The sequence below is a fragment of the Cyclopterus lumpus genome, chromosome 5 (genome assembly GCF_009769545.1).
Source record: "Cyclopterus lumpus isolate fCycLum1 chromosome 5, fCycLum1.pri, whole genome shotgun sequence".
NCBI classification, from domain to species: Eukaryota; Metazoa; Chordata; class Actinopteri; order Perciformes; family Cyclopteridae; genus Cyclopterus; species Cyclopterus lumpus.
In genome coordinates, this window is record NC_046970.1 from 1,476,442 (window position 1) to 1,490,949 (window position 14,508).

The 14,508-nt window shown below is 45.1% G+C and overlaps 2 protein-coding genes across 2 annotated transcripts; both read left to right on the top strand.

Moving 5' to 3' along the window:
* Positions 1-1,322: 1,322 nt before the first annotated feature.
* otop1 (otopetrin 1) lies at positions 1,323-6,531 on the top strand. Its single transcript, XM_034532648.1, has 6 exons — positions 1,323-1,707; positions 1,894-2,030; positions 2,302-2,360; positions 2,461-2,591; positions 4,335-5,236; positions 6,361-6,531. Exons 1-6 carry the CDS (start codon positions 1,323-1,325, stop codon positions 6,529-6,531), a joined length of 1,785 nt encoding a protein of 594 aa, XP_034388539.1.
* Positions 6,532-12,887: 6,356 nt separating this feature from the next.
* drd5a (dopamine receptor D5a) lies at positions 12,888-14,270 on the top strand. The gene has a single exon (XM_034532653.1). The coding sequence runs from the start codon at positions 12,888-12,890 to the stop codon at positions 14,268-14,270; it is 1,383 nt and encodes a 460-aa protein (XP_034388544.1).
* The last annotated feature ends 238 nt before the right edge of the window (positions 14,271-14,508 follow it).

Here is a 14,508-nt window from a genome sequence, read left to right on the forward strand (position 1 = left end):
GTTTTTTAAAGACAATAAAACTAATCTTAATCATTCATCGATTTGTCCTCAATGCACTGATTCAAGGAGCTTGTGTTGGAGTGTAAACAACAACAACAACAACAGAGAGCTCATTGAATCACTTCCAGATTAAATCAAAAATGTTCAGAATTAGTCAATCGGCCATTAAAGCCCCCGATAATGAATAGATCTTCCTCTTCTTCTTTATCGGGCTGATTGGCGATGATTCAGAAATCGATACTCAGTTAACAGCTCAATCATCTCCGAGCCTCGTGACGCACGTGGAGTCCCTCGCGATAGGTCCACGAGCCTCTTTCCACGTAATGAGATACTAATCAATGGAGACCATGATTATAGAAACCTTTGTTTTAGGACTGCTGCTTCACACATAAACACTTTATTTAATTATAATAAATGTCCTCACTTTATTTTACACGTGTGTCCCCTGTTGACTCTTAAAGTTCAATATGAGTTATTATGGAGCCACTTATTTCACTAATTGTGTTTCACTTTTTAAAATAGATTGATACCAAATAAAAAGGAACCATATTAAAACGAGCTCATTGTTCCAAGGCCCTGATCACGCGCACTCTCCTGTTCACACCAATCAGCTCTCAATGTGCGCGCGCGGCCCTCCTGTTGTTATGCTGATCGCGCGCATCCGCCCTCCTCTATTGTACCGGAGAGTCCGGTCATATCCAAGAGGGCTCCCGGAGTCCTCGTTGTGGACACCCACTTCCAAGACGCCATTGTTCGTTTGCACATTGGAACCTGAGCCCCCTCTGGTTCACCTGGAGAGCATCTGTGCCACCAAGTGGACGCCAGGAGTCCGGGAGGTGGCACTCGGCTCTGGAGGCTGTCAGGGCAGGTCACCTCGCCTGCTGCGCCCCTAACCTGTCCTCTTCCCTCTGACCTCACCCTGAGAGGACCGGGGAGCTGCGTTTGGAGCGAGGAGGTTCTGCTGGTGTGGATAATTCCGTGCTCGGTGTGTTTGCTTCTTTAGGGAGTGAATGGTCGGCACAGCCTGCCCAGTGATTTCTCTGAAACATATGGGAGCTTCAAGAGGCCAGGGGTCTGGGATCACCACCGAGTGAAACGCAATCTGAGACACGACCAGAACTTTTCAGTTTCATGGTTACAAGATGACAACGGCATCTATCGAGTCCATTGAAACTATGCGTGACCACTGAGCCGGCGCCTCGAGATTGAATGAGCATGTTTGGCACGGTACCTGCTCCCCTCGTAGCAGCAGGTGAGGGACCTGGCCTCTTATAGCGCGCGGCTCTGCCTTCACTCTTCTCTCGGCATCGCGCCTCTCCTGCATGTCTCCCACCATGGTGGAGCACAGCGGCCTGGACATCATGTGCCTGAACAAGTACTGCCACAGTTCTTCCTCGTCGTCCAGCTCCGAGCCCGACAAGAAGGTGTTCACCGAACTCAAGCTCAGCCTGTCGGGGGAGTACCCCAGGAAGAACGCGGAGATCCTGAGCGGCCAGTACGGGACCAACGTGCTGCTCATCGGGGCGGCGTTGATGCTGGCTATAGCGCACCACGGCCCCTCGGTCAGGGAAGAGCACCTGCTGTCCTTCGTCACCTGCCTCATGATCCTGCAGCTGATGTGGATGATGTGGTACATCCTGGTGCGGGACAGACAGAAGAACTCGCGCACCGAGAAAGACGTCCACGCCACCACGTGCTGGATCCGAGGTGAGTGGGGAAAGATTACGCGCGAGAAGAGCTTCAAATGGCACGCTGGTGTCCTCGCGTGCGTTTGGGGGGACAGAGGGTATTTATTAAGCATTCAAAAAAAACATAATCTTTACACGGACCGTTTAAAGAAACCCTGTGCATGATGGGTGGCAGTAATAACTGGATATGCATGTTTTGTTCTAGGTGGTTTGACTCTCCTTGCGCTCCTCTCGCTGATTATGGACGCGTTCCGAATCGGGTATTACGTTGGCTATCGGTCTTGTGTGTCGGCGGTGCTCGGGGTATATCCGGTCATCCATGCCACTCACACCATAGCACAGGTAGGTTTACAACCCAACTTTCATTTCAATAAAGTGATAATCTTTCAGCGCTTGTTGTTCTGCTCCTGTGCACCACTTAACCAGGAGGGCCTGTGGATAATGTGCTCTTTGTTGTTGAGTGGCTGCGACAATATAATCCTGTCATTGTGCGTGTTATTTGAGTGTAACTGACTAAATGAATCCAAATCCATGTTGTTGTCCACTATGTTTCATTGGATAATGTTTGGTCTTTCTTTTCTATATTAAAGTGTTGGCTTTTGTTTTTGTTTAGGTGCATTTTCTCTGGTTTCACATCAAGGATGTCATCAAGAGCTTTGAAACATTTGAGAGGTTTGTGGAATATGTGTGATATGATATATTATATGATGAACCACCTGCAACCTCCTGTATCATAACTCGTTGACCGCTCATCAACCGCTTGTCCCTTCAGATTTGGTGTAATCCACGCCGTCTTCACCAACCTCCTCCTCTGGTGCAACGGCGTGATGTCAGAAGCCGAGCACTTCTTAAACAACCACAAGAGGAGACTCTCTGCTCTGGGCTACGGAAACCTCACCATCGGTAAGGGCCGACCGGCTTGTACCGAGAAGACGAGCACAATAGTCCACTTGAGTTCAATGGATGAAAGAAAACGGAAGGAGAGGAGGGTTTAGCGAGGGGAGGGAGGTCCAGCCGGTCTGGTTTGTGTCCAGCGTCTCTCGATTAGGTTTCAGTGGACACACAGTGGCGCTAGTCCTGAGGCCCCCTCCCCGGCCCTTTCCCCACACTTCAGCCACCACCACCCTCCTTGGCAACCCCCCGCTTGACCTTAGACGGCTTTGTCCCCAGGCTGCTAACTCCCAAGGGTGCTGCAATTACAGTAACTGATACATCTAAGCCCAGGGTTGGGGGGTTCGGCTGCTCCTCCTCATATCCGGCTGACTGTGAGGCTGGCTGCACCCTGACTGTTGTTCCCTTTTTAATTAAAGGCTGCAGTACCGTGGTGGTGGTGGTGGGGGGGTGGGGGGGGTGAGATGCTCTCTAGAGGGCATCAGCATGGCATGTTGTGGTTGACATGGAGGAAGTATAACAACTGCATTGTCGTCAAAGTCTAAGATGCTCACACATTTAGCGACTTGGTGACATTTCCAAATAAAATCAGTGGAATGGGACTAATGAATATTGCTCATTAACAATGATGAGCAGGCTTTTGATTTTATAGGCTGCTGCCATCAAAATTATTTAAAGTGTCACAACAAATCTAAAAGCATTAAAAACAACGTCAATCAAGAAGTGTCCGTCCTGGTTTTGCTAGTGGCTGTGAGAAAAATAATACATACCATAAATAATCTTAAAGAAAGTGACCTAAAGGCCAGGCAAGTTTATTTGTATCGCACATTTCAACCACGAGGCAACTCAAAGTGTTTCACGTTAAAAGCATCAAAACATTATGCAAAAGATAAGAAGGTTTGAAAACAATTACGAACATTAATTTAAACAAGAAAAGCTAAAAATAGAATAAAAGTTGCAGTGCAGTTTAAGAAATAAAATACAGTAGTGAAATGCTGAAATTTATTAATTTGAATTTTAAGGCCACAGCAAACAGAAAAGTCTTCAATCTAGATTAAAAGGAGCTGAGGGTCTCTGGGGGTCTCTGGGGGTCTCTGGGGGTCTCAGCAGACCTGCAGCTTTAAAGGGACCCCTTGGAGATATCTGGCTTTCAGGCTTCATTGTTGTGGTGATCCAAATTATTGGGCTGGCATGCATGTAGAGCAAGAAAACTGATTGTTCTTATTTTTTTCAGAATATCCTTTAATCTTTATTTTTCCCTTGTGTGTTACTGCTAATTTCCCCTTTCGGGCCTCTAAAAAAATATTCAAATAAAATAAGGAAAAGACAGAAAAGGTTGGGAAACCTTCCTCGGGAAGAGATAGTTGGTGATGTGTCACTTCCTGTTTAAATAAGAGTCAACAGACTGCATTCAAAAGGTTCTCTAGAAACATTCAAGATTGGATTGAATTAGAAGAGCGGCAGTAAAATACTTTTGTCCAAAACATTAATATTTCAAACAATTTATCACTCAAATAAAATGACATAGAAGTCCAGTTACAATGTGTCTTTATTCGACAACAGTCTTTTTGGAAAGTGCGGTATATTAATCGTTACACAATGAATTATTGCTACGTTCTACATTCAGTCTATTTTCATTTTGTGATATCCTACGTTTAAATATTCATGTTTCTTATGATATGAACGTGCACTACGACCTGATGGATGTGACGTTGTTGTGCATTATTCATGAATCTGTCTCCGTCTCTTCTGCAGTGCACTCCGAGCCTCACTGCAACTGCACCACCAGCACGTGCTCCATGTTCTCCAGCAGCCTCTTCTATCTCTACCCCTTCAACGTCGAGTACCACATCTTCGTCTCCGCCATGCTCTTCGTCATGTGGAAGAACATCGGGAGGACGATCGACCTTTCTTCGAACCGCAAGAGGCTGGCTACTAAAACCCAGGGTCTGACCGTAGGCCCCATTCTGGGTTTACTTGCACTGGCCAGCACCATCGGGATCCTGGTGGTCTACGTCACCCACGTGGAAGAATCCCTCCAAACGCGCCAGTCGGCCATTTCCATGTTCTATATTTACGGCATTGTCATGCTGGTGTTCATGTGCTCCGCCGGGGCGTCGGGTCTGCTCATATATCGAGCGGACCACATGCCACTGGACACCTCCAAGAACCCGTCCAGACAGCTGGACACGGAGCTGCTGTTTGGGTCCTCTATCGGCTCCTGGCTCATGTCCTGGTGCAGCGTAGTGGCCGTGTTGGGCACCGACAGCAGTCCTCCCTACCGCTGGACCAACCTCATCTACTCCCTGCTCATCGTGCTGGAGAAGTACATCCAGAACCTCTTTGTCGTGGAGTCCCTGTATCGCCAGCAAGAGGACGGAGAGAGGGAGGATCCCGAGTTACCGGCCGCTCCGGAAATCTTCTCGGTGACGTCCTCTTTGGCCCCCCCGTACGACGGCATCATCAACCGGGCCTACGTGACGCCAGACAGGACCTGCGTCACCATGGAGAACGACCAGGAAGAAAGCGGACAGGTGTACAGATGTCCCAGGAAGCCCTCTGAGGTGCCGCTGGGAAACAAAGTCACGGAGGCCCCGAACATAAAGAGGCAAATCCTGAAGAACATCGCAGTCTTCCTGATAATGTGCAACATTTCGGTTTGTACTGTAATTTCTAAATAAGCAATTTACTGTCAAAACATTACAACATTTAATCAACCAATTACAACCTAAATCACCTACTTTTTTGTTAACAATGGCTCAAATGCCGACATGTGACAGATGGTTCGTAGTGAACCTCAGCTCTCGAGAGCGTTTTAGTTTTATTTTAGTTTCCACTCTCAGAAACCTTGTTTCCAGACATGGCTGGCAGCAGTTTTTTAGCAATAAATCTCTGAAAGAACTATTGTAACTATTGTTAACTGCACAAGAGACAGAAAACAACACACATTCAGCAGCTAAACAAGAGTTGGTGGAGACCAAAGCAACGGGAGACGGGCGGTTGCCAGAAAGTCGACCTGAGTGCTAACGTTGCTCCGTGTCGGCTCGGGATGCACCGAAACCGACAGATTCAACCCATGTTTAGACACTGTGTGCCTTATACTGTGAAGCCTGATGCTGCCTTACACATAGAAGAAACATCCCAGTCACTGATAACTAAACACTGGTTTTAGATTGACACCCAGTGTGGGACGATACCAAAGCCCAGGTACCTGGACCGGTTCCTGGACCGATACCTGGACCGGTACCTGGACCGGTACCTGGACCGGTACCTGGACCGGTACCTGGACCGATACCTGGACCGATACCTGGACCGGTACCTGGACCGGTACCTGGACCGATACCTGGACCGGTACCTGGACTGACAACAAGTCAGATTGGTGCTTTCTTTACATGCAACTTCATCGGGTGGTGGAACAGATTCTCAATGTGTCTCACACCTTCTCCAAACGCCTTTTATTGCTTGTTTTATACGGTTGTTTACTGCCAGCTGACTCCTCACTCACAAGTCTTAACCCCCCCCCCCCCCCCCCCCCCCAGTGTCTAACACGTCATGCACTGGTGAGTCGTTAGCTGTTAGCTGTTAGCAGGTAGCTGTTTGACTTTGAGCCAATCCCCTGCATACAGTACGTGTTTGTTTACGAGGCCTCGCTGCTCGTACGTGTCTCTATGGGGGTTGGAACCATTCATCACACAGTGGTTGTTGCAGACACACCTGGCAGAGACCTGCCCCCCCACCGAGGACACCTTTCTAGTTTAACTTCTTTCTTCCTTTCTTTCAGCTGTGGATCCTTCCGGCCTTCGGCTGCCGCCCGCAGTACGACAACGGGTTGGAACAAGAGACATTTGGTTTCAGCATATGGACCGCAGTTCTCAACTTTGCCATTCCTTTGAACCTTTTCTACCGCATGCACTCGGTCGCCTCCCTGTTTGAGGTGTTCCGCCGGGTCTGAACGGCGAAGCGGACGGACGACGGTGCCGGACCACGTGCACGCGGACCACGTGCACGCGGACCACGTGCACGCGGACCACGTGCACACGGACCACGTGCACACGGACGACTTGTCACCGCCGGCTCCCGAGAGCGCCTCACAGCGCAGGTCAGCGGTTCAGGAGGCCGTCTGGGACACAAGCTGCAGACTTAGTAAACAAGCTGCGGAGACAAACAACACGGATTCCCTCAGCGGGGGGACGCACCAATTAGCCCACGTGACGTGAGGAATTATCTCGTATAATGGGAGACTTATTAAAAAACGGGGATGAAAAGGAACAAAAGGGCCCTTTGTGCTTTGGTTCTGTCGTCACATTTCAATAGATTTTCCTCACAGGTTCAGCGGAACATATTTTGTACCCTTTCATATTAGTAGCTGAACGTATATCATAAACTACTCTTAAAACACTACAGCTACGCCACTGGCACACCCGTTAGCCTCAAACAACGAGTGGTGCTGTGTTCAAAGTGCATTGGAGGACACCTTGACGCGTCTGTTCTCTGCATGTGAAGCGTTCACACTAAATGGATATGGTTCTCATTTCATTCTCTTCGTGGTTGGAGTCCAATGGAACAGTGTGCAACACTTGAGCTACAGAGATAGTGACAATCTTAGCACTAAATGGTGAATAATCGATAGTTCTCTGCCTCTCTCAGTGGTTTAAGGTCCACAACGCCCTCTTGTACGAGGACTGTTCTGTCAAGTTGAATGGGAAGAGGTTACAAGGTAGCACTGTTTTCTTTATATCCACATTATATTGAGAAATGCATGCTGAGATATCAAAACAACTATCCAAAAATGTTCCTTTTTATATCCCGATAACAATGAATTAATGTTTGCGTAATATCAAGTGTTCAAATCAGGTGCATCTTTATATTGTTAAAATAATCTTACTACACCGATATATAAAATACATGTTGATGTGATGACAACTGCTCACACCAGACCACCGGTTGTACGTTTACACCTGAAAGATCAGCAATAAAAAGCATCCCCGTCTGTGACATTACTCGTTTCTTTTTGATATACTTGTACTGTACAATTTTATATCAAATCAATGTATACGTTCAGTCAGTTCTCAACCTGGTGCTACCTGCTGTACGTGCTCTCACCTATGTGCCAACGTGTGGTAAAATCCTTGCACACTTCAATCTTATATTCTCTTTTGTAAATACTGACATGCTGATCAAAATCATCAGACACTGTGACACGTTTTTGTAAAATTCTAATGAAACGGTGCTCCTGTGAACATGATGTGTACAATTGTGATGGATGTATATCTTTTGCTTATTGAAATAAAGAACCGTTTTCTTTTTTTCATTGAAGAGTTGTGTCACCTGCTCTCCTTGAACACCTGAATAGGCAGCAGCTGCAGTACACATTTACACCACAGGATGGCGCCACGTATTTACGGTTCTTTTTCTTTTTAAGGGTTCGATGGGACCGTCCAAAACACTTCTGTTATTGCGCAATCACCTCCTAATTAAGGCCCGCTTCTTACAAAAAAAGAGGGAAACATAAACATTGTCCACACATTTGATATTGTTCTTATATTATAAATGCAGCGCAATGTTCTCCATACACTGTGCAGCACTAACAGGCCCGTGGGCGACACGCGTCTCACCGTTCAGCCTCACCGGAGTGATGTTTGTATTTAAAGAGTTAAATGCCGTTTCCTCCCGACATCCCGGTATTATGGGTTATACTCCGGAGAGCTCGGCATCAGGGCTTCGGGAGATTAATTGTGACGTAACGTCACAACGATTTGACAGGCACGCGTGACATGTCTAAAAATATCCCGTGACGTTTCGAGGCCGGAAACGGCGGCCCCGCCGCTGTGGCACGCACGCGCGCGCGCGCGCAGGGCGCAGCGTTCCTGCAGGCTGAGAGTGGTTAGGGTCACTCTGGGAGGTGGGTGAGCTATGACCTCCCATCGGCGGGCGTCAGGTGTCAAACAACCAATACTCAGTTATAGAAAATACATTGGTTTATCCATCATGTATAGATTGATATACATATATGAATGCATAGTTATACAACACTGATGGGATGAAGATTACACAGTCTACATAGACCGTGCCTTCCCAGAATGCCTCTCTGAAGAGAGGGATTGCTCTTGTAAGTCAAAGGATGAAGACACGTGATTGTTCTGATATGTGCAAGAAGATGAGTCAACAGGTCAAGTTGTGATAGTGTTTGCCCCTATACATCCTATACATATACATCCATACATATACATCCATACATATACATATACATCCATACATATACATCCATACATATACATCCATACATATACATATACATCCATACATATACATCCATACATATACATCCTATACATATACATCCATACATATACATCCTATACATATACATCCATACATATACATCCATACATATACATATACATCCATACATATACATCCATACATATACATCCATACATATACATATACATCCATACATATACATATACATCCTATACATATACATCCATACATATACATATACATCCATACATATACATCCTATACATATACATCCTATACATATACATTCATACATATACATATCCATCCATACATATACATCCTATACATATACATCCATACATATACATATACATCCATACATATACATCCATACATATACATCCATACATATACATATACATCCATACATATACATATACATCCTATACATATACATCCATACATATACATATACATCCATACATATACATCCTATACATATACATCCTATACATATACATTCATACATATACATATCCATCCATACATATACATCCTATACATATACATCCATACATATACATATACATCCATACATATACATCCTATACATATACATCCTATACATATACATCCATACATATACATATACATCCATACATATACATCCTATACATATACATCCTATACATATACATATACATCCATACATATACATATACATCCTATACATATACATCCATACATATCCATCCATACATATACATCCTATACATATACATCCTATACATCCTATACATATACATCCATACATATACATCCATACATATACATATACATCCATACATATACATATACATCCTATACATATACATCCATACATATCCATCCTATACATATACATCCTATACATATACATATACATCCTATACATATACATCCTATACATATATATCCATACATATACATATACATCCTATACATATACATCCATACATATACATCCTATACATATACATCCATACATATACATCCATACATATACATCCTATACATATACATCCATACATATACATGTACATCCATACATATACATCCATACATATACATCCTATACATATACATCCATACATATACATGTACATCCATACATATACATCCTATACATATACATCCACACATATACATCCATACATATACATCCATACATATACATCCTATACATATACATACATACACATCCTATACATATACATACATACATATACATACATATACATACATCCATATACATCCATCCATATACATCCTATACATATACATCCATCCATATACATCCATACATATACATCCTATACATATACATCCATCCATATACATCCTATACATATACATCCATACATAACCATACATACATAACCATCCATCCATATACATCCATCCATATAACATACATATCCTGATGCCAATCTCCTGTCCATCCCACATGGACCAGGCACCGGACGTGGGGGGACAGACCTTCTCCATATCTGCCCCCTCCCTCTGGAACTCTCTCCCCAAACTCATCCGAGACTGCACTGATCTTTCCTCATTCAAATCGCAAATCAAAACCCACCTGTTCAGAACTGCTTTTAATGTGTGATTGTTTGTGTTTTTGTTTTTGTTTTCTTATCAGGGTCCGAGCGACTCAAAGTCCCTATTTATTTGTTTTACCTGTATTTTAGCTATTCTTATTTATTTATTTTTAGCTTTTAGGATGTTTTAATTATGTGAAGTGTCTTTGAGTATTATAAAAAAGCGCTATATAAATTAAATGCATTATTATTATTATTATATACATCCATACATATACATCCATCCATATACATCCATACATAAACATCCATACATATACATTCATACATATACATCCATACATATACATTCATCCATATACATCCATACATATACATTCATCCATAACCATCCATACATATACATCCATACATATACATCCTTCCATAACCATCCATCCATATACATCCATACATATACATCCATCCATATACATCCATACATATACATCCATACATATACATCCATACATATACATCCTTACATATACATCCATCCATATACATCCATACATATACATCCATACATATACATCCTTCCATAACCATCCATCCATATACATTCATACATATACATCCATACATATACATCCATACATATACATCCTTCCATAACCATCCATACATATACATCCATACATATACATCCATACATATACATCCTTCCATAACCATCCATCCATATACATCCATACATATACATCCATACATAACCATCCATCCATATACATCCATCCATATACATCCATACATATACATCCTTACATATACATCCATACATATACATCCATACATATACATCCTTCCATAACCATCCATACATATACATCCATACATATACATCCATACATAACCATCCATCCATATACATCCATACATATACATCCATACATATACATCCATACATAACCATCCATCCATATACATCCATACATAACCATCCATCCATATACATCCATACATATACATCCATACATATACATCCTTCCATAACCATCCATACATAACCATCCATACATATACATCCATACATATACATCCATACATATACATCCATACATATACATCCTTCCATAACCATCCATACATAACCATCCATACATATACATCCATACATATACATCCATACATATACATCCTTCCATAACCATGCATCCATATACATCCATACATAAACATCCATACATATACATCCTTCCATAACCATCCATCCATATACATCCATACATATACATCCATACATATACATCCTTCCATAACCATCCATACATATACATCCATACATATACATCCTTCCATAACCATCCATCCATATACATCCATACATATACATCCATACATATACATCCTTCCATAACCATCCATACATAAACATCCATACATATACATCCTTCCATAACCATCCATCCATATACATCCATACATATACATCCATACATATACATCCTTCCATAACCATCCATACATATACATCCATACATATACATCCTTCCATAACCATCCATCCATATACATCCATACATATACATCCATACATATACATTCATCCATAACCATCCATCCATACATATACATCCATACATATACATCCATACATATCCATCCTTCCATAACCATCCATACATATACATCCATACATATACATCCATCCATATACATCCATACATATACATCCAGATAGATTGACATAATCAGCACCATGGACAGCTCTGTCAGTGCAGTTCCTTTAGGCTGCATGTGCTGCTATAAAGCGTGTACTGGATGGGTGTGTCTGCAAACCTAATACCATACATAAAATACATGTAATGCACCCAGTAGCTGTTTATTTGTGGTCTGTACAGTTCAAACGCACTCCGCTCCTGTTTCCTGTCACTGCGGTGTTGCGTTATGTCCATATGGATAATAATAGATATGGATAATGCGCGAGGAGAGAATAGAAAATCCATAACTGGTAGAAAGACGTCGACTGGTTTACAGTTTGTAATAACGCTCTTTGGAGTCTCTAAACAATGAGTCTCTAAACAATGAGTCTCTAAACAAGCCGTTTTCTAACGCAGTGCGATGCTGTGCGTAACACCACCCACAAGGGAGGCGTGATGTGTGCGCCCAGCTCGCGTGGTTAGTGCGTTAGTGTAGGGACTCCCCACGCAGCCACACCGCGCTCACACACCGTGGACTGAGACATTCGCGGAGCGGGTCAGAGGACCGGACCTGACGAGGCAGCACCATGCACGCGACACTGCGTGCCGCGTTTCAGCCCCTCGGCGCACCTGGCACGTCGCTCGGCTCCGTTTTAAGGCGATCAATCCTCTCTTTCCGTCTGTTTTGCACTCCACGTCAGGCTGGCAGCCGAGCAGGTCAACGGGGAGAACACGCTGAATGGCTCAGAACTGCGCCCGTGTCCGCGCGTGGAGCAACGGACTGCAGCTGTACTTGAAGAGCCACTCACATGGAGAACCAGGCGAAGTACCTCTCATCGGTGCAGGGGATTGACACTGTGCCGGCACCCCCCGGAGAGATCATGTGGAACAGCACCGAATCGGAGGCGACGAAGGACGGGGGAAAGGATCTGGTGGGGCGGACGCTGACGGGCTGCCTGCTGTCCCTGCTCATCCTCTGGACCCTGCTGGGCAACATCCTGGTCTGCTCCGCGGTGCTGCGCTTTCGACACCTGCGGACCAAAGTGACCAACATTTTCATCGTCTCCCTGGCTCTATCGGATTTATTCGTGGCCGTCCTGGTGATGCCCTGGAAAGCCGTGGCAGAGGTGGCGGGGTACTGGCCATTCGGCACTTTCTGTAACGTCTGGGTAGCTTTTGACATTATGTGCTCCACCGCCTCCATCCTCAACCTCTGCATCATCAGCGTGGATAGATACTGGGCCATCTCCAGCCCCTTTCGCTACGAGAGGAAAATGACCCAGCGAGTTGCCTTTGTTATGATCAGCGTCACTTGGACGTTGTCTGTCCTCATTTCATTCATCCCGGTCCAGCTGAACTGGCACAAAGCCAGCAGTGACGACACGGCGGGGGCGCACAACTCGTCCACGAGTCCGCAGAAAGAGGAGAACTGCGACTCCAGCCTGAGCAGGGAGTATGCTATATCCTCCTCTTTGATAAGTTTCTATATCCCCGTGGCAATTATGATTGTGACTTACACCAGAATATACCGGATTGCACAAATACAAATAAGAAGAATCGCCTCCCTGGAGAGAGCGGCGGAGCACGCGCAAAGTTGCAGGACGAACAGAATCGAGTGCCAACACCACAACACCTTGAAGACGTCCATCAGACGGGAGACCAAAGTGTTCAAAACCCTGTCGGTGATCATGGGTGTGTTCGTGTGCTGCTGGTTACCTTTCTTCATCCTCAACTGCATGGTCCCGTTCTGCGACCGGCCGGCCGCGGACCGGGCCGCGGGCCCGCCCTGCGTCAGCGAGACGACTTTCGACGTCTTCGTGTGGTTCGGCTGGACCAACTCCTCCCTGAACCCCGTCATCTACGCCTTCAACGCCGAGTTCAGGAAGGCCTTCGCCAGCCTCCTGGGCTGCCGCAACTTCTGCTCCAACACGCCGGTGGAGACCGTGAACATCAGCAACGAGCTGGTCTCCTACAACCAGGACACCCTCACGCACAAGGAGATCGCGAACGCGTACGTCGGCATGATCCCCAACGTGGTCGAATGTATCGAGCACGAGGAGACTTTTGACCGGATTTCACAGTTTTCTCACACCAATGAAATCGCCACCGACTCGGTGTGTGACGTGGAGGACTGCGAGGCGGACCTCAGCCTGGACCGGATGTCCCCGTTCACACACAACGGATTACACTGACTCCGTCTCTGTCTCCCCGTGCGTGTTTGGGTGTATTGATAATAATGTCATCGCTCATTCACCTCCTTTTGGCCCACGCGCGAGGAGCCCCACGCGAGGAGCTCCGGGTCCAGTGAGCCGATGATGGAACAAGCGACTTGCTCATGGACACTTCAGCAGGGCGCACGTGTCTCCGTGTCTCCGTGCCCCCCCCCCCCCCCCCCCCCCCCCCCACCCCTCGCATTGCGTCATGTATGAC

Bases quoted from the DNA above. Each gene is read 5' to 3' on its own strand.
- otop1 (XM_034532648.1), top strand. From the start codon at position 1,323: ATGTCTCCCACCATGGTGGAGCACAGCGGCCTGGACATCATGTGCCTG. The intron at 1,708-1,893 runs GTGAGTGGGGAA...GTTTTGTTCTAG, and splicing joins CACCACGTGCTGGATCCGAG to GTGGTTTGACTCTCCTTGCG. The intron at 5,237-6,360 runs GTTTGTACTGTA...CCTTTCTTTCAG, and splicing joins TGATAATGTGCAACATTTCG to CTGTGGATCCTTCCGGCCTT.
- drd5a (XM_034532653.1), top strand. From the start codon at position 12,888: ATGGAGAACCAGGCGAAGTACCTCTCATCGGTGCAGGGGATTGACACT.